Here is a 25,569-nt window from a genome sequence, read left to right on the forward strand (position 1 = left end):
CGGGCTTCAAACGTGTGCTACCATCTCTACACAATGAATGAATCCAGACAGCGGCTGATTCGGGTCCGCCTCCAGACCCGGCCCGAGGAGAAGGAGAGGGCGGTGTCACAGTCAGCCGGCTGGACATGTGGGCGAAGCAGTGCATGTGGACCTGGACCGGCCAGGTAAGATCCCCAGGAGAGCGGTCCAGATGTGCAGCAGAACTTGTGCAAAGAATGAATGAGAGATAATACTTTTTTTTTTTAAAAGTGCATGTTAAACCAGAGAAACCAGCGATTTGTAGTTTGAGATGGACTGCATTGTGTGTGTGTGTGTGTGTGTGTGTGTGTGTGTGTTGTGTGTTGTGTGTGTGTGTGTGTGTGTGTGTGTGTGTGTGTGTGTGTGTGTGTGTGTGGATTAACCAGTGTGTCCAATAATGTAAATTAGAAATGAAGGACCTGCCTTAAAATTTTGGTTGAAATTTGAGGCTTTGCATAGAGCCCATTGCCTTTGTAACTAAATGGTTCTTAATTAGTATCAGGTGCAGTGCCACCCTCTCTGTTCCTACCCCAACATCAGAACAAAGGCTGACAACAGCTTCATGACAAACCAAGACAGACAGCATCAGGTGTTTATCTAAGTAAAAGTACCAAAATAACCATTAGAAATATATATATGAATGATAATTATGATTATCTGAATTATGATATCTGAATTATATAAATTGTGCCCCATAGTCAAATGGGAAGAATTGTGAAACAATAAGGACAATATGAATGTCAATTCCAGCTCCAGAACTTGGCCCACTCACAGAGACCATGAATGCCTGAGGTGAAAACAGCTCACAACATAAAACACCACATCTCTCTATTTAAACTCCAAAACAAAAAGCTTATTTAGTCCTGCCAGACAAGAGCAATGGAACAAGTTCAAGTTTTAGAAATTCAAGCAGTCAACTGTCAACTCTGTAATAGTTTACTGTGTGCAGATCCTGCAAAAGCAGATTGTGTTAATGAATCTGGACACAACAATAAGGAAACATTTTCAACAAATAAAGCTTGCAAACAGATTTACTGGACTACAACATTTCTTCATCAGGTAGAAGCTGACACATCTTCTCAAGCAAGAGGCAGCTACACAGTGACCGTGTGGTCAGTGGCTCAAAGGGAGCTCCTCCTCAGGTCAGTCAAACATCTATTAGTACAACAGTTAGCATGAAACATGCAGAACAACAAATACATATAATGCAACATATAACAAATCTACATTTAGATAGTTAAGATTGTAGAAACTTTACAAAAGTCGTGTCAGAACAATAAAAGAAAGGCTTCAAGGCTCCTTGAGGTGAATCTCTTAGCTGAGGAAGGAGATGAACAGATCAGTTGATGTACCTCATGAGGCAATGAGTTATGGGAGCCTTCATTTATTGTTCTGACCCGACTTATACGTTGTATTTGTTATTTGTTGTTCTGCATGTTTCATGTGAACAACTGACGTAGATGTTTGACTGACCCGAGGAGCTCACGTTGAGCCACCAGTGGAACCAGTTGGCCACTAACTAGGCTGTCATGTGTTTGGTCAATTATTGTGTAGCCAGCCTCTTTTACACTCTGTCAGCATCTACCTGATGAACGTCCATGACTGAAACGTTGTAGTAAATTGAATCCTTTTTGCAAATAAGGACAATGTGCATGGGGGTTTTCACCCACACAACTGTCAAAAACCGTTTTTTGATATGCAAAGTACTTTTCTGACTTCAAAAAAATGAAAGCTAATTGAACAGACCCTTGTGCTTCCACATTCAGGCGGCCTATTACTGTAAGAAACCTCAGTCATCATTATTGAGCTTCGTCAACTTGTCTGGCATTCATTTCAGCAAGAATGAGATAAATTGGGTCAACTGTATAGGATTAGTGGCTCTCACTGTAAATGGCAAAAGGATTTGCACTTATATAGGAACACTCAAAACGCTTAACTTCGCTTTTTTATGTCAAATTCACCCTTTTCACCTTTTCAAAATGGCGAAACCACTTCAGCCACGCCCGTCCACAGCAACTCACGCTCTGAAGAACTTTTAATCACAAATAGAGCTTAAGATGAGGTACACCTGTTGTGTTTCTGTTAAAGTAACTTAGATATACTTTTTGGATAATTAGTTTGTTAAATAGTATATATCACGTTGATGACTTTGCCTTTTTGGCATTAAGAGGCTGCCATAGCCTCACACTGCTCCGTTCGCATAAATGTTAACTCGGTTGTCTCGACACTTTCTTAAACATAAAAATACCCAGTAGGAATTTGATTAGGTGAAATCAGATGGAGGAGTCTGTCAAAATATCAATCGTGGAAATTCCAAAAATCAAAATGGCCCATTTCCTGTTGGGTTTAGGTCATGATGTCAAACATTTTTGGGATATTTGGGTATGATACAACAAAGTTAAGTGCAACAAAATGACTGCAATGCGTAGGTTTAAAAAAAAAAAAAAAAAAATTAGGGGGCGCTATTCAGCTATTTTGCATGGCCATGATTGAGACCCCGTAAATATGTTAATTTTTGCCCCAAAACTCAATTCATGTCATGTAAGAATAATGGTAAACCGTACAATTTTGCTCAGGCCTTCATAAAAGATGAGAGAATAGTTATCTACATGTTTTATCATGAGCTGAAACACAGAAGACTAGGTTTATGATGTCAGAGTAATAGTGACGTATTACACAGTTTTGGCTCCATCTCCTCGTCTGCCAGCAGGTGGTGAGGCTGAGCTGTTTGTTTGTGATGTCCCAGATGCTGAGATGACGACAGTGACACTTTTCACCTACTACGTCCCACCCAGCTCACCACACACACACTGACGAGCAGAAACAGAGGAAATGAGCTGAAAAAAACCTTCCTGACACATCAGCGCAGCTTCATTTAGTTGTCATGTAGGTTTCCTGTGTACACAAAATTCAAGTAACTGCTTCAAGCTTTTCTACAGAGGTTTGAGGAGCAGGGGAACAGGGGCAGTATGGGAGCATCATCTTCTGGCTTGTTGGATGAGGCCAAAATCAGCCACATTAAAGGTAAAACTTTAAGATATCATGACTTTCTTTTTCTTTTCAGTGTTCAATGGAGTTCTGCACACACATGTGTATGACTTCATGACTCAGGCTTAGTTAATATAAGTACAAGAGAAGGTGTAGAGGTGTAGAGGCCAGACTGGTGCTGGCTCAGCAATCATAGTAGAAGTAATATAGGAATGAAACTTGTGGAGCTGCACATGTAGTTGAGTCAGTCGTGGCAAATACTGTAGCAGCTGCAGCAGCTGCACAATTACTTGTTTCCCTTTGAGCCTTGAGGCTTTTATACTTTATCTCACTTGGGCTTCATTTGGACCGAGGCTGCTTTGTCCTACAGTCTGTATCTGCTCCAGTTACAATACACAGGCTCTTTTTTTAAAGGCCTGATGTCAACATGTTGTCTGTATACAGTATGCAGCCTGTATATGAACAAAAGATTACATCTATGGCTTCACAATTAATGCTTTTAGTAAGGTTATATGTGTCAGGTTGTTTTGCATTGTACCATACATGTTGTGAGACCTAGAAAATCATTTTCAAAAGGAATATGTGTGTTTGGTGCAAGATCTGATAAATTCATGCCATCATATTTTTTTAAGTAGCTGAAAGTTGCAATATCTGCCAAAATAATTGCACATTATACAGATCTGGTCTACAGTGAATGATGGGAAAACTGCAGGTAAATGCCACCATGATGAGTTTGATTACGGTCATTTCAGAGGCCGTAGATTGTAATAGTTCATGGTTGAAGGGGAACAACGTAACTATTTACATTGGTCTTGATGAGATAGTTTGGGTAAAGACTTGGACAGGAAACATGACATGCAACACGGGGAGACATTAATGACATGGCAGAGGTCTTTTACGCCACAGGAGGAATGTTTTTTGTTTTTTTTAAATAGGATATCTGACAAAAAGGGAAATATTATTTAGAGTTTAATCAAATGTGTTTGCTTATGCCAAACTCAAATGAACTTTGACTTTGAAACAAAACAAATGAAAAAACGATGATTTGCTATGTGAGTGGCGTCGCTCTTTTCTGTGTGCATTCCTATACATGTTATCAGCGCAGTCACATCCTGTCACTAAGCTCCACCACAAACTAGAATGTAATTACAGCCATTTCCAACTATTACATTATTATGGGTTGTCTAATCTCTCTTTGTGTGTGTGTAAGATGAAAGCTAGTTGGCAGAGTATACATGATGATAGCTATTCACTGTAAACACGCGATAGACAACAGATTAGGACTGATCCACATTCAAATACATGAGGAGCCTCCGCTCCGGAGAGCGGGCCCACAGACACACACTGACTGAACCCTATAGACCACAGGGTGCAGCTTCATAGGTAGAGATAAGCATGAACTCTGCCACCCTCGGCCACAAAATTATCATAATGCTGATTCCATAACAGATAGAATGAAGTACTGATGCTTCGTTGTGAAGCCCAGATAGAAACAAGTTGTTAATTTGATAAATTCAGACATATGATATGGCATCACAACACTGCTGTGTAGTCAGGACCACCTAACCCGAGACCGAGTCAAGACCAAGACCAGAGCAGACCAAGACCAAGTCCAAGAACTAGACCAAACCAATGCCAGATCATTACTGTATTCAGTGCTAGTAATAATAAAAATAATGTGGCTTGATATTTACATTATTCCCCAGCTAAAAAGTTAGTTTAAAAAGTTAATTTAATGTAAAATCTAAACCATATTTAATTGAAACAAAGTTTGGATTGAACAGTACTACAACATTAGTGTGAGGTCCAGCTATAGAAAGGCCAAATGTCAGCAGGTCTTATTGGTTACACGAAACTACACAAAATGTAGTTTATCCCAAGGTTTTTTTTTAAAGAGCACAAAAACACAAACAGGAACGCACAACTAGTATAAATCAAACTATAAAATCCTCCAGACTCATCTCTACAGTCAAAGCACTGACTGACTCATTTCATTACATTATGTATTTTTTTTAATTGCGGAAAGTATCAGATGTCATATCAGTCGGCGTATGAACGTGCATTGTTTTAACATATGCCATGGTGACGGAGGGAGGGCTGGGAGCTTCCCATTGAAGGAGAACCCACATGAAATTCATCACTCAGCAAGGCATGATTGTAGATTTACTTTAGACATCATACTGAAACAGCCCCTCCAGGAATGATGTAATGCTTTGTGGGGCAGTGGAAAAACATCTGGCTTCAATGACATCGTGGGTTCAAACATCTCCTCCATTTATCTTCTTCTGCTGGGTACAGTTCAGACAGCGCTGCATGAGGAAAGTGTTTAACCTTATATAACTGCATGTGCATGGTAGGACACAGGTGATTGTTACATAACAGACCTGAAGGGGATGTAGTGACAAGTTTGAAATGTTTCCTAGATTAATTGAAAACAAATCTATTAGAGGAACAGGGGAATTTTGAACATATGAAGAGAATCTTTGTTGGAATGTCAAGAGTGGAAGATGAAGGGGCGAGAAGATTGATCTTTCTGTTTGCATCAAGTTAAACAAGGGACATCAACAGAAAAAGACGTCTCATGAACGTGTGCAGCCCAGTGATGTAACTCAAATCTGAGTAGACAGCAGGGGCGTGTCTAGACATTTTTGATAGGGGTGGCCCAAGTGTGGCACTGAGTTATGGTGGGTGGCATGAAGTGGAGCATGAGTGCCTGCACGCACACATTACATACTCATGTATGCACATGCCCACGCAAACAAACAACCACACAGGTTTTGGCCATACCCAGTTTTGGTGTCTACCTAAATTACTAACACTGCAAGAAAAACTAGACCTACTGGTCAAAATACAGGAGTGGCAAGATATAAAAAACCTCATTTTGGGGCGTCAAGTGGGATAGGTTGAGCAGGCGCCCCATGTGTAGAGATATAGGCCTCGCTGCAGCGGCAAACAAAAAAAAAGAAAACTAAAAATATTTTATTCTTGAAAAAAAAAACTTGACAAAAGCCAGTATAAAACAATGTTTAAAATGCCTCGCACTGGCCATATAGCTCATCATATTTTGGGGTGGCACCTGGGGTGGCCAATCAGATTTCAGGGGTGGCCCATGGGCCACCCAAGGCCACTCCCTGAACACGCCACTGGTAGACAGACCTTGCCACTAATCTGTGAAGCCTTACACACATCCTCCCAATTTTATAGGCTTTCTTACTAGACAAGATGATGTTCATATCTTGGGCTTGAAAAACAACATCTTGTCTGATGTTTAAGAAAGCCAGTAAGTATTGTAATTCGTTAGACACAAAGAACCCTATCGAGCTACTAATCCTCCCAGTCACACAGAGAGGCAAATTATTCCCCTGAATATCTCTATAGATCAGATTTTATTCTGGTTATGAGCAAAGTAGAAAAGTTGAAAGACAAAACTGTTCAAGATTGCTGAAACTGTTTGTGACTCTTTGATCCAGAGGGAGTTTTCGTAGTAAAAAGCATCTGTGACTTTTAAATTGGAGGAAATGATCATTCTTAAAGGGGCAAGGTTAATAGAGATGCATACAGTTTGATGTGATTTTTGATAAATGTGTGTGTGTTTGTGGGTTGTTGTGTGTGTGTATCCAGGTCTTGTTGATGGTACGTTCCAGAGCTTCAGTGAGCTCTACCGTCAGCAGTACTCCTCAGCCTACTTCGGACACATACATCAGGAGGTGGAGCCTAAGAAAGAGGGGCGGGGCCTGTTGCTCACACACAGGGTAGGAGCTGAGCCTGACTGTTGGTCCAGTCAATCAATCGTTCACCCTGACTACATATTCATGTGTGCATGTGTGTGTATGTGTGTGTGTGTGTGTGTGCGTGTGCAGCCCAGGTGTGCTCCAGAGGAGGTACTGTACCAAGGCAATGTGAAGTTCTCTGGCTGGGAGGAGCAGGGAAAGAAAAGCAGAGAGAGGTACACTGTCCTGAGAAGAAACTACAGTGTGGAGATTCATGAAAACCTGGAGGTAACTGTGTTACACGTTGTTCAAGTTCAACTATATTATCACCATCATGTGCAGTAGAAGCTTCATTGCTCTGTGCAGCTCACATAGCATAATTCATAATAATGAATTTCCCTTAAAGAACAAATAATCATGCATAATGATGTATTCATACACATACGGACACACACAAAGTGCATTTCCTGAAGAAAATGCAGTGCTGCTGTTGACAGCAGTGTGTTTGCAGCCTGCTGCAGCAGCAACAGCTTCAGCTCTGGCTGTTTGTCTTTCAGTTTTCATGGCTATAACTGACAGGGTGTTCTCTCCCTCTGAACAAGGGTTAACCCACTCACCAGTCATGGCTGTTCCTCCACAGTTTACCTTGACATTGCAGGTATTAATCGTTACTGACTTCTTGGTGAAGGACTTCTACACCTGGGTGCAGTGTTATGGGTCTAATGGTCCTGGGCTCACACTCTCGTTCAACTGACACATCCTAAATGACCAGGAGAACGTATATTTGCTTACCTGTCTAAAAAGTTAAAAAAAACAAACAAAAAAAAACAACACACACACTTATCAGGCTACTTTGAATGAAGTCTGGACCAATCACAATAGGCCTTTTTATGCTGGCCTACAGAAAGACACAGCAGTGTACAGGATGTACAGACAGGAGATGCAGGTGGAGCAAAGTACTAATAGATATGTGAATTATTATTATTCTATTATTTATTCTTATTCTATTTTATATTATTTATTTTATTCTGCTTTCATTTTAGTAATAATATTTTATTTATGCATGTCTCACTTTTTGTTGATTTCTCTTACTATTCAGGAGTTTGTAACAAAGAAAGATTTTCTTCTGGGGATCAATGAAGCAATTCTGAATCTGAAGCTGAATCTCCATCAGGACCTGCAGCTTCTGCACAGTGACTCGGCTCACAGCTTTGTCACCCTCCCTCTGATCTGTCACACATCTCTGTTTCCACCTGCAGACTTTCAATCGTGGATCTGCTGCCAAGCTGGTCCTCCATCCAGTAGGGGGCACCGTGCTGACCACTGAGGACGAGTCCCGAGCTCACCTGGAGCAAATTTGTGCTGGAATACTCAATGGTAGTATTTACTTATTCCCTCAGCACCTATTTTTAGCCATACCGTGTTATCAACCAGACTGATGAAGTGTTAACAATCCGCACCTCATTCATGTGAATTTCTGGTGATCCAAAACGGACTCAACAAAACCAAATCTGCTGCTGGTTTTCCCCACTTCCATTCCTTTATGGACCGACCAAACTGGTTCATTGTCGAGGACAGCCGCGTAGGCATGGGTGGCACCCAGATAGTTTGCACCAGTTATTGGACATATGACCAAATAGTAGCCAGAGACGTTCTAATATGACTTTGTCTATACACGCTCTGACAGCTGCCATTCAATTAAACGCCCGGGCGGTGTTTACCATAGTCTTGCACAGAAAAAAAGTGTTTTTTTAACAGCGTTTCACCGGCTCTCACCTCTGTCAGTCAGCCCCTCCCACTCTCTCTCTCGCATGCAGGCACGCGCATGCGCACACACACGCACACACACACAAACACGACAGGTCGTGCTGGTGGACTTCTAATAAATAAAGACAAATAGATGAATGCGCTAATTGTAGCCTACAGTGTTGAAATTACCGCGATCAGAAAAAGGAAGGAGAACCATGTGTTTACTAAAAAAAACACACAAAAAATTATCTGTGAAGCTCATGTAAATATCAGGGTTGTATTGCTCTCTGCCTCACTACAAACACACACTGTTTACATGCCAGACATACCAGGCGAGAGGGCCATTTTATTTTTCCCCTAATGCCCAAGACCTAAAAGAACAGCTATACAACATTTAAAAACAACTTCATAAATTTCTGTGTGTTTACCATATAAATGTGTGAAATTCATTTTCCGTTTTTTATTTTCCCCTCTATATTTGGTCATATGAATGTTTCTACATTCATATGAAAACAATAATGTAAAATACTTAATTGTACCTCATAGGGTTGAGGATTTATAATAATTCATACACAAAGAGACCAGGTGAGAGGGAAATACAACCATTATGTATGCATCCCCCTGGCACTGGGATTAGAACGCATCTTACAGCATACAACTATAGTTGTGTGCTGTAAAATGGGTTCCAATCCCCTGGCACTATAGTTATTATGTAGGCTACAAGATGCGTTTCAGCCCTCTGGTACTGTTATTATGTATAGGTAGGCTATAAACTGTCAATCTCCTGGCAAAGGTTTCTGCCCACCCACTTTAATGCATGCCCACCCACCAGCTAATTTCTGGCTACGCTACTGGTCTAGGACTGAAAAATGCCTTGCTGCTTGAAACCAAATTTCAGCACCTAAGGAATGAGTGGGTAAATCTAATTATATCAGTGTCAGTGAGCCAGTATCCTTGACTTGGGCAAGGTATGAGCCTAGTACATAAATGTTCCAGTGACTCAGAACTGTTATTTGTCAGGTTCATGACGACCACTCAGAGCGTGGCCAAGGTTGTAAGGTGTAAACCACAACCACAGTGTATCAAAGTGTTTGGGGCAGATGGGACTGTGACACTAGACAGACAGTAATTGTCTTTAATCACGATGATCTTTTCTTAAGATTTCATTAAGATTCCTGATCCTGTCATTTTCAGGTCTTGTGGCCTGTGGGTTGTGTTGCTTATTAATTAATGCTGGGCCTGCTGGACCCTGGACGGGCCAGTGGTTGTTAAAGCAGAAGTAAGCGATCCGGTCGTTTTGGCAAATGCTGCGTTCCAGGCTGGCTTTTGAAACCGTAAATTACAGCTTCAAGTCACAACTTACGATTTTGTAGCGTTCCAGGCAACCCACTCATGTTTTTCCGACCTGTTTTACCTGTGAAAGTCACTATAACGGCCACTCGTAATTTCCGACCCGTGAACTCGTACCAGATCGAACTGGTACCACTTCACAGGTCGGAAAAACACGAGTTACGGGCTGCCTTGAACGCACCATAACAGTCCTCGTCCCTACGTCACCACATTCACGCGCATCCCTTGGCTGCACACACAGCCCTTCATGCCGTTCTCTCTCCTCATTGGATAAAAACTGTAGGATACGAGAAAAGTTTTCTCCTCGGCTCAGAGCAGAGCAGAGTGACTGACAGACCCGTGTTTCGGTCCAAACACTCTATGTAAGTGATTGCTGTCGGAAGATATAACTATTTAAGACTTATATTAACACAAATATATCGCTTACTTCTGCTTTAAGGGTTTAATAGACTTTTAAGAGCCATCAGTAGTTACCATACCATAAACCTCCGGTGCTTTGTTAAACATAATTTAGATAAAACACATCTGTGACAACCCGTGTGTGTCTTTATTGTGTGTGTTTAGGTGTGAAGGAGGACTCTTCTTCGGTGGTGTCGTCTCCAGATGAGTTTGCTGTGTATCTGCACCTGCCTTACACGGGGCACACCTGCTTCCTGTTCCAAAATGAAGAGGAGCGTGGTCACTTCCTGTCTGCCCTCAAGACCTGCATTAGACACCGTAACCTTGGTAAAAATGCTCTCTCTCACACACACACACATTTTCTCTGTGACCTATTTGTATGCTGTACCTAGTTTCTGTGTTTGAGCTACAAATTCTACACAGACACCAAAAAAAAGACAAAATCAAGTGACTTTGATGAAGTGGTAACCTGCTAAAGCCGCTCTGCGTGTTGTTTAATGCCTGACAACATGTGATGTCTCACAATGCAACACACAACCAAAGATAAGACTCACATCTGGAGCAAAACAAGCCTTATCATCAAGAGCAGCCTGCTCGTCCTAAAGGAATAGTTGTAACATTTTTGGAAACACGGTTATTTGTTTTCTTGCCAAGATTGAGATGAGAAGATTGATACCAGTCTCATGTGTGTTGAAGATCAACACAACTTCCTCTTTCATATCAAATTAAATTTACAAGCAATTTTTTTTTCCAGCACCAATATGCTCAAGAGTTAACATCAGACATTTTGACAATACATGACTTTAAATTCTTCTCTAATTGTTCTACTATTGTGACCAACAACACCACGAACCCCATTTTCTGGTTTTACCCTGAAAGTAAAACAAGAAGTTACTTCGCTTTGTTGTTTCCTGCTTGTGGTTTCTACCGTCCTGTGGTCATGTTGTGAAAATGATGACATCTTCTGAGGAACTAAGTGATGGAAACTCAGTGAGCTTTTATTTTATTTTTATCACCACTCGAGACTAAGGTTTAGCAACGAATCTTACAGATAAAGTCTGCAGCTTGTCTCTGTCCAAAGTTAAAGCAATCAACCAAAACACCAACCACCTCTGAAGCTACAACACATTATGGCTTTACAGGCACTTTCATATAGCTGCATTTTCAAAGTCTTCATGCAAGACTGAAACATGCTCCGCCTTCAGTTTGATCATCTTCTCAAAGCAAATAATGAAGTATATTTTGTTTTTCTCTCTTTGTTCCTCTTTGCCTGAGGCTTGCTATCAGGAGTCAGATGAGATTCTGTTGGTAAGGCTGAGCATGCTCCTGTTGTAATCCGTCTGAAAAGAGTGCAGCTTGTTGGTCTACAACTGATTCAGAGTTGCGGATGTACAGTAATACAGACTGGATGTTAAAGCAACACTATGACCTTGAAATAATGTTTTGAAAAACTATCAATCGTGCCACCGCTGCAGCCTGAGCGGGGTCACGCCGTCTGCAACTGCACTCTGTAACTTTCCTGTTTGGGTACTGAAGTTCTGGGTGGAGAGGTGGGTGGTGGTGATTGGTGTGTCGGCATCATCAGGGTCATCAGGTGGGCACCCATTGGTGTTTCAATAGGCCCACGATGGTGGTGCCCCCCCACCTTTAAAGCAACACTTTGTAGTTTACTGGACCTTAAAGGGATAGTTTAACAGAGGCTACGCTACAGAGGCTAATGGGATTTCTTGGTTTCCTGCATCAAATTCATCAAATACACAATCCAACAACTCCAGAACGCTGTCGTGGACAAGTTGTGACCTGCACATTCACCACGCTATGAGATAATAACGGAACGTTACGAGACGAGTTGTTTTAGAGGTAAATTCATGCAAAACCACTCATGAATGTTCCCGTTGGGGGCAGTTTTTCAGCAAGACATCTCTGCATTTGCCTCGAAAACAACTTTTATCTCATAGCATGATATGGTGAATGTGCCAAGAAAGGAAACCAAGACTCGGCTCTGCTCCGCCGTTCTAAAAACAGCTTGCACTGACAATTAAAAGTAACAAACCTACTTCTAAAACTATAGGGATTGGGCCAATTCGCCAAAATGTTGAACTATCCCTTTAAAAAAATGTTTCTAAATTCATTTGGTAGAAAAACGGTTAATATGATGAATGGTGCCAGTGCCGCTGCAGTCTGAGCGGCACTGGCACCGGTTCCGTCAACAAATTCACGTAGGCTACTGTGCTTCTCCGGTGATACAGTCCCATTTATGACACAGGTAGCAGACAGTTTCCCTTTAACCAGGGTAGCTACTAACTCTTACATTGTGTTGCCTTAGTAGCTGTGAGCCGTGTCTGAACCTATGATCTGAGAAAGTCAGGCATTATACAACACAGCACTAAGGTATTTTAAAGCAGAAGTAAGTGGAATGTTTGTGTTAATATAAGTCTTAAATAGTTATATCTTTCGACAGCAATCACTTATATAGAGTGTTTGGTCTGAAACACGGGTCTGTCAGTCACTCTGCTCTACTGTAAGCAGGAGACCAGTTCACACACCTTGTGACTATCAAGCCAACTATGATTTTTGTTGTGTGTGTGAATAAAGCGGGTGCATCGTGGGTGCATCGTGAAACTGAAAAACTGAAACTGAAGCTGAGGAGAAAACTTTCCTTGTATCCTACAACCTTTATCCAATGAGGAGAGAGAACGGCATAAAGGGGCGGTCCTCTGTGCAGCCAAGGGATGCGCGTGAATGTGGTGACGTAGGGACGAGGGACTGCTAACTCCATCGGCTGACAAGGCGTTAGCCAAAACGACCGGATCGCTTACTTCTGCTTTAAGACTTGTTTATTTTTTACATTCTGAGGCTGCTAACCATCAATCAAAAATCCCCCAAATTTATTTTATTGTCTTCTTTCTATTGATATGAAGCTATATTTGTCAGTCGACTAATGCTACTCATGGTACAGTCATTGCTTTTAGAGAGGAATTTAATAGGACTGGTTGAGCCTCGTGCTGGTGTGATCAGCAGAGCGCCACGTACATAAATGAACCATATAGCCTACATTATCACTGTACATCTGATCTGAATGATCTGAGTTGCACCCTCATAAAGGGTCCTCCTCTTGTATTGGCTGAAAATACTGGCAGAAATAGTCAGGAGCCAATTCCCTGCTTGTGGATTTCAAAACAAGAGCGCTAGTGAGCAGAGGCCGTCCTTGGGTCTAAGCTTGAGGATGCACCTGACTTCATCTAGTCTAATAACAAGTAAAGAGTCAGTTTATTGGAACAACAAAATAAGTCAATAATGGCTGAAATAATAATATTTGAATAGCTTTAAGTAATTTGAAATCAGCTGATTACAGTTCAATGACTTTCAATGACGCTGACAAACTGATATTTGAACCTCAACCACTGAACCACCACTGAGGTTGTCTGAGGCCTCGACACTGTTTCTGTCTGAGCACTCATGTCAGTTGGACCTATTTCATTCTGTCAGTTGTGGCGGCTGTTGCCCTGACGACGGATAAAAATATTAATGCTGTTGACTTCCTGAGCGGTTAGCAAGGATACAAACCAAAAACAACCCCCCTTAAGACACACGGTTGTGAAAATATGGCATGTCATATCTGCACCGCCACAGTAACAGGAAGCAAGCACACAGCTGGCCAGCTCTGACTGTATCACTGTAGAGGAGGCAACAAACTACAACTACACTGTTGGTCCCATTCATCCCAAAGTAATATCTTCTTTTTCCATGTCTTTTCCTTATCTAGTAAATTAATTAATGATAATGGCTCCCTCTGGTGTCCACAAAAACCTCCTTTCTCAGGAAACCAGTTTACATCACTTTATTTAATCTGATAAAATTAAAACAAAGAAAGTAGAAATTATTATTATTATTATTATGGGCTGTATATCTCAGTGAATTGAGCAGGTGCCCCATATGCAGCCGGCCCTGGTCCAAATCCCAAATCCAGTGGCCCTTTGCTACATGTCATTCCCCCTCTCTCTGCCTCCCCATTTCCCATCTCTCTAAATTATCCTATCAATTAAAAATATACTTTCATCCTGTTTTTCTCCAAAGCTCAATAAATAATCAATTCAATCAATTTATACATATATATATATAGCCTATATATACACAAAAATATACTCTTACAGAATATAGATAACAACAAAGAATATAAATAACTCATCCTCCTCTTGGATAAGTTTGCCCTCATAGTTCATTTGTCTAGCATGTTTCTTTTACAGTGTCCGGGGAGTAGGAATAATGTAGTTTAACAGAGAAACCTCCAACACACTAATGAAGGTCTTCTATAGACGGAAACGTTGTGACCACAGTGTGCAGGAGTTTTCTCTGTTGAACTCTGACACACCTCTTGATCTTTTGAGGAAGTTTTTCACGTTTGAATGGCATAGTTTAAAATGTCCCTCCTGAGTGACACTGTCTCATACTTGTTTGTTTTTGCACATGACCAAAAGATATGTTTGTGATTTGTTTACTCTTATTATTAGATTTAGTGAAAATGTGTAGGCAAGTTGTGTTCTTCAGTCACCTTCAGTTTGATATGAAATTCTGAATTTCAACACATCTTGACTGTTTTGATCAGCAGGCAGCTGTTCTCAGTGTTTCTCACAGGAGACGCTGGAGATCCGAACACAGCAAACAGAATCAACCACAAAGATGATTCTCAGTGCATCTTGATGTTTCCTCATATCTGCTTCATGTGTGAATAAATAGCCAGATTACTTGTATGAGGTGATAAATGTGTGTGGTTTTCAGTGTTTTACAGAATTCTGACTTGACTGACAAAGTGGCAACAAAAACCTAAAACCTAAACTTATTATTAGTAGCTACTTTTATTGTTTATTATTGGGATTTGAAATTCTTTATTGGGAATAGCCCCGTGAGATGAGCCGTCTCCTTTTCAATTAAGACAAAAGATCTAACAAACACAAAACAAACTAAATGAATCTCAGACTATCAGAAAGGGATAATTGCTTCATGAATCAAGTACAGTAACTATGTCAGTGTCATGGATAAAAAAGTAGTATCATTATCATTATCATTGATATGGCACAACAATCATTCAAATCAAAGTTATTTATAGTAATTAGTTAAAAACACAAGCAGATATTCTCAGTGATTAGTCATTCTCAGTCATTATTGCTATTATTCTGCAAACTCATAAGGGCACACCCTTTGTATCCGTTGTTGTTTATTCAACAACCTTTATTTACAAGACATAACTGCATTGTCCTCTGTGTTTGTATTTTAGTATTTTAAATGTTATATATAATAATTTTTTTTTTAAACTTTATTTTATATAATTTTTAGAAAGATAATATATGTTTCCCCGTTGATGTTGGATTCATTTATGAAGGTGAGCTCACTCTGCAGACAAACACTTATTCATACAGTATCACATCCCATGTCAGTGACATCAGTGCGGAAATATGTCATGGTGTCACAGGAAGTGTGAAGGGGCTTTCAGTTCCCCAAATGTCCTTCCATTAATTTAGTAAAAGACGGTTCAAGGGGCCTCATGGGGAACTGGACGACAAAATTCACAAGAATGGGAAGAAAAGAAGAAAAGCAGAACATGAGAATGTTGATTTTTAGAGATGTGAAACTCAACAACAGCAACACTGGAAGGTCCAGCTGCACTGCAAAAACTCAAAATCTCATCAACTAAAAATGTACTTGTTTTTAGATCATTTTCACTTGTTTCAAACTAATTTTCATTTGAAATAAGTAGGAAAATCTGCCAGTGAAAGCAAGTTTTTTGTGCTTGTAATAAAGGAAGAAAAACTTGCTCCACTATCAGATTTTTCTACTTATTTCAAGTGAAAATAGGCTTGAAAGAAGTAAAAATGTCTTAAAAACAAGCTACTTTTTATGTGATGAGTGTTATTTTAAGTATGAGATTTGTTTTGTCTAGAAATGACATTTTGACTAGAAATAAGACGAATATTCTTGGAAAGACTGCTGTGTGCTGTAGTGCTGGAGTCAGGGTCATGTGACCCACTGACGCACTGATGTGTTTTAATAGTCACATCAGGCTCTGGGTCAACAATCACATTTAGAGGCAGTTACAGTATGTGACAGAATCAGTGGTTCACTGTTTCTATTATTACACTAACTGTTGTTTATCAAGAGCTGGTTTCCCTTGACAACCTGTTCCAACAGACCAACCCATGTGATGAGACGCAGAGTGGTGTGTTGACAGTTGAGACACAAATATAGACGTCTGACCATGATTTAAACTGAACTCCTTCAGTCATAACGTTGCTCCTCCCCCCTGCAGACCCCTGGTGTGAGTCCTCCTACGAGAGCCAGGCCTACCTCCGAGCCCTCCGCCTCTACCGACGGGACAAAGGATGCTATGAATCCTGGGAAATGCTGTTGGGCACTGAGGAACAAGTCAGCAAACACACACACACACACACACACACACACACACACACACACACACTTTATCCTCACGTTTGTCTCTGATCATTTGTCTACTTGCTTGATCTACGGTGTTTTTGCGCATCATGTAGGTGCTGGCCTCCCAGGTGATGGAGGAAGTGTTGCCATGGTTGCAGAGTCAGCTTCAGTCCAGAATGAAGGGGAAGAAGGCCGAGAGGATACGACAGTGGTTGGCAGTGAGTTAAACTGACATACTTTTAATAATAATAATAATAATAATAATAATAATAAATTATAATATAATAAGTAAGTTTATGGTTTTCAACAAAATCACTAATTTTGAGGGGGAAAAAAAAACATTTTTTCTTTGTTTACATGACTTGCTGCTGGTTTTCCGGTGGCTGGTCACACATGTGCTTGGCTGTTTACTGTCTGATGGTTAGTCACCATGCACTAAAAGTTGCCTATGTTGCCTCTTCACCTTATTGAAAGAGATGCATTTAGTCCCACCTATTGGTGCCAGATTAACTCTGTTAGATTATAAGATTTCAACAGGTTTGTAGAAATTCAACCAACTTTCAGATCTATCTCAAAAAGCTAATGTTTCATCCCCTGCTGTTCTCAGGACAGATGGAGATAAACAGCTGGTGAAACTCGATATGGAGTTAGTTGTTGTTAAACTGTTGCAGACAAAGCTGAGGAAACAAATGAAAGAGCTGAAATGACATGAAACATGACAAATCTCTTAGTTTAGTTAAAGTTTAAATGGAAAATTTCAGTTACATTCATGTTTGTCATGGGTTAAAGTCTGTTTCCACTGCACTTCGTCACATATTTTGTTTATGGATGGACAGCCACAGGCTCCACCTCAGCCATGATGAGTAGGCAAACTTTATACAGTGTTTTGACTTTCTGCCAACTATCTGTTTTTTTCCATTCAGCTAGACTGGATTCATACTTAACACACTTCATGAAGGCTGTTGGGGAATACAGAGTAAAGGAGACATTTCGGATAATAAAATATGTTGACTACACTCATCTAGTCGTGAGCTTAGAATTATAAGGTTCTATCTCCATTTTTTTTCAAAATTGAGTTTTTTGCATAATATCATTAGTGGTCTGTCAATGCCTGTGTGGTGTTATTTTTTAAATTTTCAACATTTTTTAATTAGTTATTCATAAAATAAAAAGGTTCTACCAACCAAAACACAAGCCGAGTTGGAACTTTGATGCTCAATATCTCGGAACTACCCAAAACGGAGATAGAACCTTATAATTCTAAGCTCACGTAGTGTAGTTCAAATGAGCTATTGTCATTATACATACATAACAACATTTCCTTTGGTTCCTCTCAGCATAGTCAAGACAAACACACTATAGATCATTAAAAAATATAAATTTAATCTGTGCAAAAAAAATGTTGTCATGGCTGAGGTGCAGCACAGTGCAAAACCCAGCCTCTAAGGCCTGATGAGTGTAGAAGTGTTAAAGATGAATATATGAAGCTCTGAATCTTAAATTTTATTTATTAATTCATCTTTTAAAAGAATTTAGGATAGATATTTTCATCATAAGGTTCTGCTGCTTTTTACTGTCTTCAATCCATTTTTACTGTCTTAATTATTTTAATGTTATTTCTTGCACACTTAGTCAAACGTCACCGTGTGTTTCCAGCAGCGGCAGGAAGCTGCTCTCAGTGATTTCTTATCAACCCAGTGTTCACTAGCTCTTCCACAGAAGTTAGTGAGTAGATGGTGAAGACAGTGAAGCATCTGACAACAAAATGGTCAGAGGTTCAGACATGAAAGCCCAAATTCAGAGTAAAAATGGACCTTGATACAATGACACAACCCTGCGGGTGTCAAGGAATAAAAGAATCAACAATAGAACAACAGTGACACATGATATGAACCCAAAGATGATAACAACAGATGGCCAGTTGCCACAAACTGATAAACATACATGTGTTGTATTTACATCTTGTTCCACTGCCCCCAGGTGGTTGAAACAAGTCACTGCAGGTTAAACGTCTTCAAACTTTGTCACTTTGTAAAATTTCAATCTGAAGAATAAACACACTTTTAATACTTTAAACTGAAGTAAACTGAGATTTCAGACAGCTGCTATTTTGTATCATCACTCACTGACAGCTGTCACTTTGCATTTTGGGATGTTTCGCAAAACACATTGCACCAGACTGGGTTTCTACATTTTCCCACATTCGGTAATCAGCCACTCGGATAAAATAACACAGAGTAAATACAGAGCACTGGGTTTGCAAACAGGAAGTGATTCTGCAGACTTTATTTCCTTCCAGCTCTGATTTTAATCTTTGAACCTTCATTTTTTCCAACACATTGCCACACCACAGTGCTTTAACCCATTAAAGGTTATTTCACAGATGTGATTCAGTGCTTTTATGTTCTGTTCAGACGGTTCAGGCCACCTATGCACTGGTGCTGGAGCAGCTAACTGCAGGTCTGAAGGCTCTGAGGGAGACGTGTCATCAGACAGCTTTAACCAATCAGGCGCTCATCAGATCCAACCTGGACCAGATTTTGTCATCTCATAGTTTCCTGGAGGGGAAAATCAGAGGTACAGCACTCTGAGCTTCAACCCCTGGAGGAAATGTTTTTGTAGGACAAACACATCATCCAGTAACTGATGTGCGTGTGTGTTCCAGTGTGTATATGTGTAGAAGCAGAGAAAGTGTACAGCGAGTCCATATCTCCCTACTTGGCATCCATCCTGGAGGTGCTGACAGAAAACATCAGCGCAGGGATCCAGGGGATGCAGCAGACACTGCACTCACAGATGGACTCAGCCTTCAAATCCACCGACGGAGGATCAGTGGAGACAAAGAAGGTGAGAGGCCTTTCATAGACATAGAGAAAAACTTTAAAGGGACATTGTGTAACTTCTCCTGTTATTTGTTCACAAAAATCGATTATTTTGTTCAAATGTTTTTCATTAATCAGTAATCACCCCCATCAACAAACTTAAGTGTTCCGGTTAGCTCTGAATTTGCCGTTCATATCATTCATATCTACATGGAGCGGGTAAGCTCGGTGCTGGCTGCCATGTCGTGTCGCCATGTTTTTACATTCAGTGGCAGCGTGACGGTAGGAAACCACGGAAACTCAGCGGAGACACCGGAGCTGTCGGCTCAGGCTGAGGTGGCGTCTGTGAAAAGTCACCGCGGTAACGCAGTGAGGAGGAATGGAGCGTTACACTGATGCTGCATTCACGTGCAGTCGGGCAGACGTCGGTAACAAACCAGATGTCATTTTAGTCACAGAAGTGGAGAGAAAGCCGGTAAAACGTGGGTCAGGTTAACAATACGACATCACCATGACAACATATTGTGACGTGTATTGTTTTGCCTCGTGCTGACGGACCACTTGCTTACATAGAGGCTTGTTTATGCTGTTACGTGCAGCGGCTGTCGTCCGTCTGCCGTCTGCCCAATTTCACGTGAATGCAGCATGAAAATACGATTGAGTTGCTTGCGATATACAGTACAACCGCAACGCTAGATGGGAGTAATTCCTACACAATGTACCTTTAAGCAAGTGAGTGCAGAGTTTGGTGTTGTGGTCTTATGTGTGTTTGTGTATGTGTGTGTTCTCCAGGCTTTGCTCAGTCTGCGCTCCATCAACCTGGACCAGTGTTACAAGCAGGTGAAGAACCTGACCGCCATGGGCAAAGACCTAAAGCAGCGGTTTGGAGTGAACAGCGTCCAGAGGCTGGTTCACTCAGCACATCTGGAGATGGAGCAGGTATGAACCGGTGTTAGTATTTGAGATGAGGTCTTGAGACCACATTTTCACAAGACTTAGTCTTGTCTTGGTTTCGGTCGATCTGGACTCTGGATTTTTTCTCGAGACCGGTCAAGACCACAGCTGCAGTGCATCTCTTTTTAAACTGCAAATCTCTCTCTCTCTGTCACTCAGTCACTTTGGTTTATGTGATGTAATTCAATAACTTTAAGATAATACAATTGTTCTACAAAAGTATCTGCTTGTAACCATCTGGAAAACTTGGTTGCACTAGTGTCAACAGTGGGAGGAGACTTCAGGTTCTGTGCTGTGTTCTTTTCAATCCAAACTTTGTTTCTACTAAATATGGTATAGATTTTATATCTAATCATCTTTTCTTTTTCAGCCGAGGAATAGTGTAAATATCAAGACACATGATTATTATGAGGACTGGTACTGAATACAGTGGTCTTCCATTGGTTTGGTCTCGGTCTTGGACTTGGTCTTGACCCCCTCAAAGTCTTGGTCTTGGTCTGCTCTGGTTTTGGTCTCAGTCTCAGGTTAGGTGGTCACTGGTATGAGCTGGTGCTGGCGGTGCAGCTCTGGCCTCTCAAGGACGCTCATCACAACAGTGCGGGGCAAAGCCTTTAGTCGCTGCCATGACGTTGGTTGTGTGTCTTCCAGCTGCTGGACAGTGCTGTGTACACCTTTGAACTGTTCCTCCAATCATCAGCCAGACTGGAGCCTTCTCAGATTCCTATGAAGATGGAGCGAGCTAAAGAAAGAGTGCTGAAGGTAAAGAATTACATCACACAACACCCAGATGTTGCCTCATAAACTTTGCTGCACGAATGATTTTTAACATTTACGAGGGCACTGAATAGAAAATGTGCTTCCACATATCAACTGCCAATAGATTTTGTTGTTAAAATCAACAGCTTTCATAAAATATGTTGTGAGATTTATACCTTAAGCTAAAATAAGATTCTAGAGTGAAACAGAAAAGTAGAGTAGCATATGCCTTTGATTTACAAGAATATTTCATGTAATTATAAACAAATATAATAAAACCCTCATGATATATGCACAAGTAATGATATTCTGATGTTACGTAAAACTGTGTGTGTGTGTGAGCAGCAGCTGGACTACGACAGCAGGCTGGTCCAGAGGAGGCTCTATCAGGAGGCCCTGCTGGAGATCGCTCTGCCTGTTCTCACCAGGAAGACAGACAGCAAGTGCAAAAGTGTAGGTGTCAACAAACCCTGCTGCTGCTGCCTCACTGTGCATTCACTGTTATTTAAAGGGATTCATCATTTTGGCAAATTGGCCCATGCCGTAATCCCTATAATTTTAGGAGTAGGTTTGTTACCTTGTCGGTGCAAGCTATTTTTAGAATGAGCTGCTCAGAGCTACGCTACGGAGGGAATTTCTTGGTTTCTTGGTTTCTTGGTTTCCCTCATCAAACTCATCAAATACACAATCCAACAACTCCAAAACGCTCTGGTGGACAAGTTGTGACCTGCACATTCACCACGCTATGAGATAATAACGAAACGTTATGAGACGGAGTTGTTTTCGAAGTAAATTCATGCAAAGCCGCTGATATGATGCGCGTTTCCTTTGGGGGGAGTTTTTCGGCAAGCAGTCTCTGCATTTGCCTCGAAAACAACTCCAAAACCAAGAAATCCCGTTAGCCTCCGTAGCGTAGCTCTGAGCAGCTCGCGGCTCTGCTCCGCCGTTCTAAAAGCAGGTTGCACCGACAATCAAAGGTAACGAACCTACTCCTAAGACTATAGGGATCATGGCAATGGGCCAATTTGCCAAAATGTTGAACTATCCCTTTAACATGAAGTGTTGAATGTGTTATCTGTGTCCAGGAGCTGCAGCAGTTTGAGCAGTACATCTTCTCTGACTACAGCGCCTTTATCCTGGTGCATGATGTCTATGACGATGTGCTGAGAGGCATCCTCAGTAAGGAGATAGAAACAGGTATACACATACATCTTGTCTTTTATATTGTTATTAGTATAGCTTTTATCTGCATTTTACCTTTATTTTAGTGATTATGTTATATTGTCTTAACTATTGCTGTGTATTTTACCGTCATTCATGTTGCAGTCATTTGATTATATTTATATTGGAGGACTTGTGCAGCATTTTGGTCAGTTGAGGTTGTTTTAAATGTGCTATACAAATAAAATGTGACACACAGCACTTAATTTAACAGTTTCAACATGTTCCAATCCTGGTAGCAGCCACCAGCCTGATTCTGACCATTCACATCAGTGAAGCGTCACAGTGAAGCGATACCATTTGTATATGAAATGTGCTTGACCTTTGACCTTCAATAGTCAGATTGTAGAAGTTTGAGACAGTCAGGTACCTTTAAAGGTGACATATTATGGAAATATCACTTTTTAAAGTCTCTTTAACATATATTTGGGTGTTTGTCTTGCCTTCCAGCTGCAAAAATATGAGAATTGACCTCCAGAGGTTTTACGAGCTGTTTCCTCAGTTGTCATCCAATGATGTCATTAGTTTTTGAATTTGCATAATACCACCCCTACCTGTGAGTACTGGTACCGGTAGAGGGGGCGGGGTGAGCAGTTGCTCATTTGCATTTAAAGGGACAGGCACTGAAACCAGCCGTTCTGAACAGGGCTGTTTTGAGAGGATGAAAAGAGCTGTGATGTTTGATCCTCGGGATATTTTGACCACAGCATGTCACAGACATGTCTTTAAGACACCTGGAAACTATTTTAATCTGTGGAAAATGGGCATAATATGTCTCCTTTAAGTACCTCAAATAGCACTGAGTATATGACCTACGTAAGAACATCATACAGTTTACTTTCTTTTTCCTGTGCAGTGCTGACATTAATCTCTGCTTTGCCTCCCTCTCCTCAGTGGTCCAGGAGGCTGCCAGCAAGAAGAGCAACAACCTGTTGCTGGACATTTCAGATCTGGCCATGAGTCAGTACAGTCTGTTGGGACAGACTCCTCCTGTCTCCGCACCGGACAGCCCGACCATTCAACCTCGAGACTCCTCCACACCCGCACCCGGTGAGGAGGGACCACCTACTCCTGTGGTGGTGAAGGAGGAGGAGAAGGAGGAGGAGAAGGAGGAGGGGAGTCAGACGGTCACAGCTCAGCCTCAACCTGACCCAGAGCCTGACAGTGAAGATAAATCTGATCCCAGCACAGCCCACAGAGAAGATCCCTGCACAGTGCTCCAGTCTCCTCTGATCGTCGTGACGCAGCCTGAAACAACCGAGACGACCGCCGATGAGGACGCCGTGTGTGGGACGGATATGCCACAGATGACAGAGGCAGCTGCAGCCCAACCGTCCACCTCAGCCTCAGCTGACCCTGGATCAGCTGCTCCACCTTCCGCAGACACACCTGACACACCTGTCGTCCCAGAATCCACTCAACCTCCCACCCCAGACGCTCCTGAGCCTCCGGCGTCCGCTTTGTCCTCTCTGCCGTCCACAGATGTGACAGCTGAACCTGCTCAGAGCGATCCACCTGCCACGCCTGAAAACCCTGCTGCCTCGGAGCAAACGTCAGAGGATGCTCGTTCCGCCCCGCCTCCCTGCCCCTCGCCATCAAACCCACCATGCGCAGACGGTCCAATGAAAATCAGCCTGGGGACACTGAACGAGGCGATTGGCCCCGACTCGACGGCGCCGTCTGTAGCGCAGCCGACGACGCAGCAGAGCACCGACAGAGCCGTCTACTTGACAGGACAGATCAAAGACAGCTGGGAGATGGAGAGGGCCAAACAGGAGAAGCAGAAAGAGGCAGAAGCTGGAGAGAAGATAGAAGGGAGGGGGGATGATGGAGAAAAAGGTGGCGAGCCTGAGGTAAGAAAAGAGGATGAGGAGAAAGTAGAGAAGGGTGGAGATCAAGCAAAGGAAGAGGAGGAAAAAGTGGAAGAGGGAGATCAAGCAAAGGAAGAAGAGGAAAAAGTGGAAGAGGGAGGTCGAGGAGAGAAAGAGGAGGAAAAAGTGGAAGAGGGAGATCAAGAGGAAGAGGGAGAAAAAGTGGAAGAGGGAGGACGAGGAGAGAAAGAGGAGGAAAAAGTGGAAGAGGGAGATCAAGAGGAAGAGGGGGAAAAAGTGGAAGAGGGAGGGCGAGGAGAGAAAGAGGAGGAGAAAGTGGAAGAGGAACTGGTTGAAAGCCCTCAGCCAATCGGATCGCAGCCTGGAGGTCCTGCGCTGCCGCTGGACAGTGTGTCCATCATCAGAGACCTGGTGATGGAGGTCACCGAGGTGGAGGTGGTGATCACCCCGTGTACGGACAGCAGCAGCACACCCTGACAGACACGTCGTTACCATGACAACGGTAGATGCTTACACAGAGGAACAGATCTCATCAGTGAGACAAGAGGTTAACATAACGTGCACTTATTACTGCATCACATTTTTATACCACTGAAGAAGAAGAAAAAAATTGTGGTAAATATTTTTTTATTGACAAAATCTAGAACTTTTTTTTAAAAACTATTTTTATTGACATGTGCTATTTTTATCTTTTTTTTTTTTTTTACTTCTGTTTATCACTGAGATTGATTAAGTGGCCAAATAAAGATGTTAACACTTATCACCACGTTCTTTAAACTGCTTTAATGAGTTTTTCTTTTAATTGTAAAGATTAAAGGGATAGTTCCGTTTTTTTTTTAAGTGGGGTTGCATGAGGTACAAATGACCCCTACATGTAATATCTGTAGTAGACAGCTCTCTGATCTCTTCCAGTTAGCCATACCAGCTCATAGTGCTGCACAGAGATGCAGGAGATGAGACATTAGCATTCATTTGATTCATACCCCTTGCCACCTGATGAGTATCAGTTAATATCCACTCCCCATTACATAAGTCTGATGTGTTGTTCATCAATATATTAGAATTTTTATAATAAACCAAATCAAACAGATGTGTAAAGAGTCTGAAGGGGTAAAGGTTCATACAGTGCCTTCAATAGGAAACATGAATGTAAATAAAACTGCATCTGAAGCCCGGTCTGATATTAAAACAGTCAAATGTCATGTTTTATTAAAGAACCTGAAGATGACGGACAGTGAGAGATGGAGATTATCTATGGTACAGTATGTTTTTGTTTACAGTGTCTTGTTAGGGTTAAGTAACAATACATTTAACTATTGTAAAAAACACAATAATATACAT

At 41.5% G+C, this 25,569-nt stretch overlaps 1 protein-coding gene across 3 annotated transcripts; it reads left to right on the plus strand.

Moving 5' to 3' along the window:
• The first annotated feature begins 2,807 nt into the window (after positions 1-2,807).
• LOC146970599 (protein Niban 1-like) lies at positions 2,808-25,001 on the plus strand. 3 transcript variants are annotated; one of them, XM_085803794.1, is made up of 15 exons: positions 2,808-3,042; positions 6,628-6,758; positions 6,867-7,004; positions 7,976-8,093; positions 10,380-10,541; positions 16,519-16,634; positions 16,757-16,861; positions 19,058-19,220; positions 19,309-19,490; positions 20,258-20,404; positions 21,068-21,178; positions 21,521-21,628; positions 22,261-22,372; positions 23,291-24,367; positions 24,443-25,001. In XM_085803794.1, the coding sequence occupies exons 1-15, from the start codon at positions 2,988-2,990 to the stop codon at positions 24,703-24,705; spliced, it is 2,988 nt and encodes a 995-aa protein (XP_085659920.1). In that variant the 5' UTR covers positions 2,808-2,987; the 3' UTR covers positions 24,706-25,001. The 3 variants fall into 3 exon arrangements, with proteins under 3 accessions (XP_085659920.1, XP_085659921.1, XP_085659922.1); XM_085803795.1 differs by having other exon boundaries at positions 24,518-24,837; XM_085803796.1 differs by having other exon boundaries at positions 2,954-3,042; positions 23,291-24,849.
• Positions 25,002-25,569: the final 568 nt, after the last annotated feature.

The sequence above is a fragment of the Trachurus japonicus genome, chromosome 17, assembly GCF_045865225.1.
Source record: "Trachurus japonicus isolate A0001 chromosome 17, Traja_1.0".
Taxonomy (NCBI): Eukaryota; Metazoa; Chordata; class Actinopteri; order Carangiformes; family Carangidae; genus Trachurus; species Trachurus japonicus.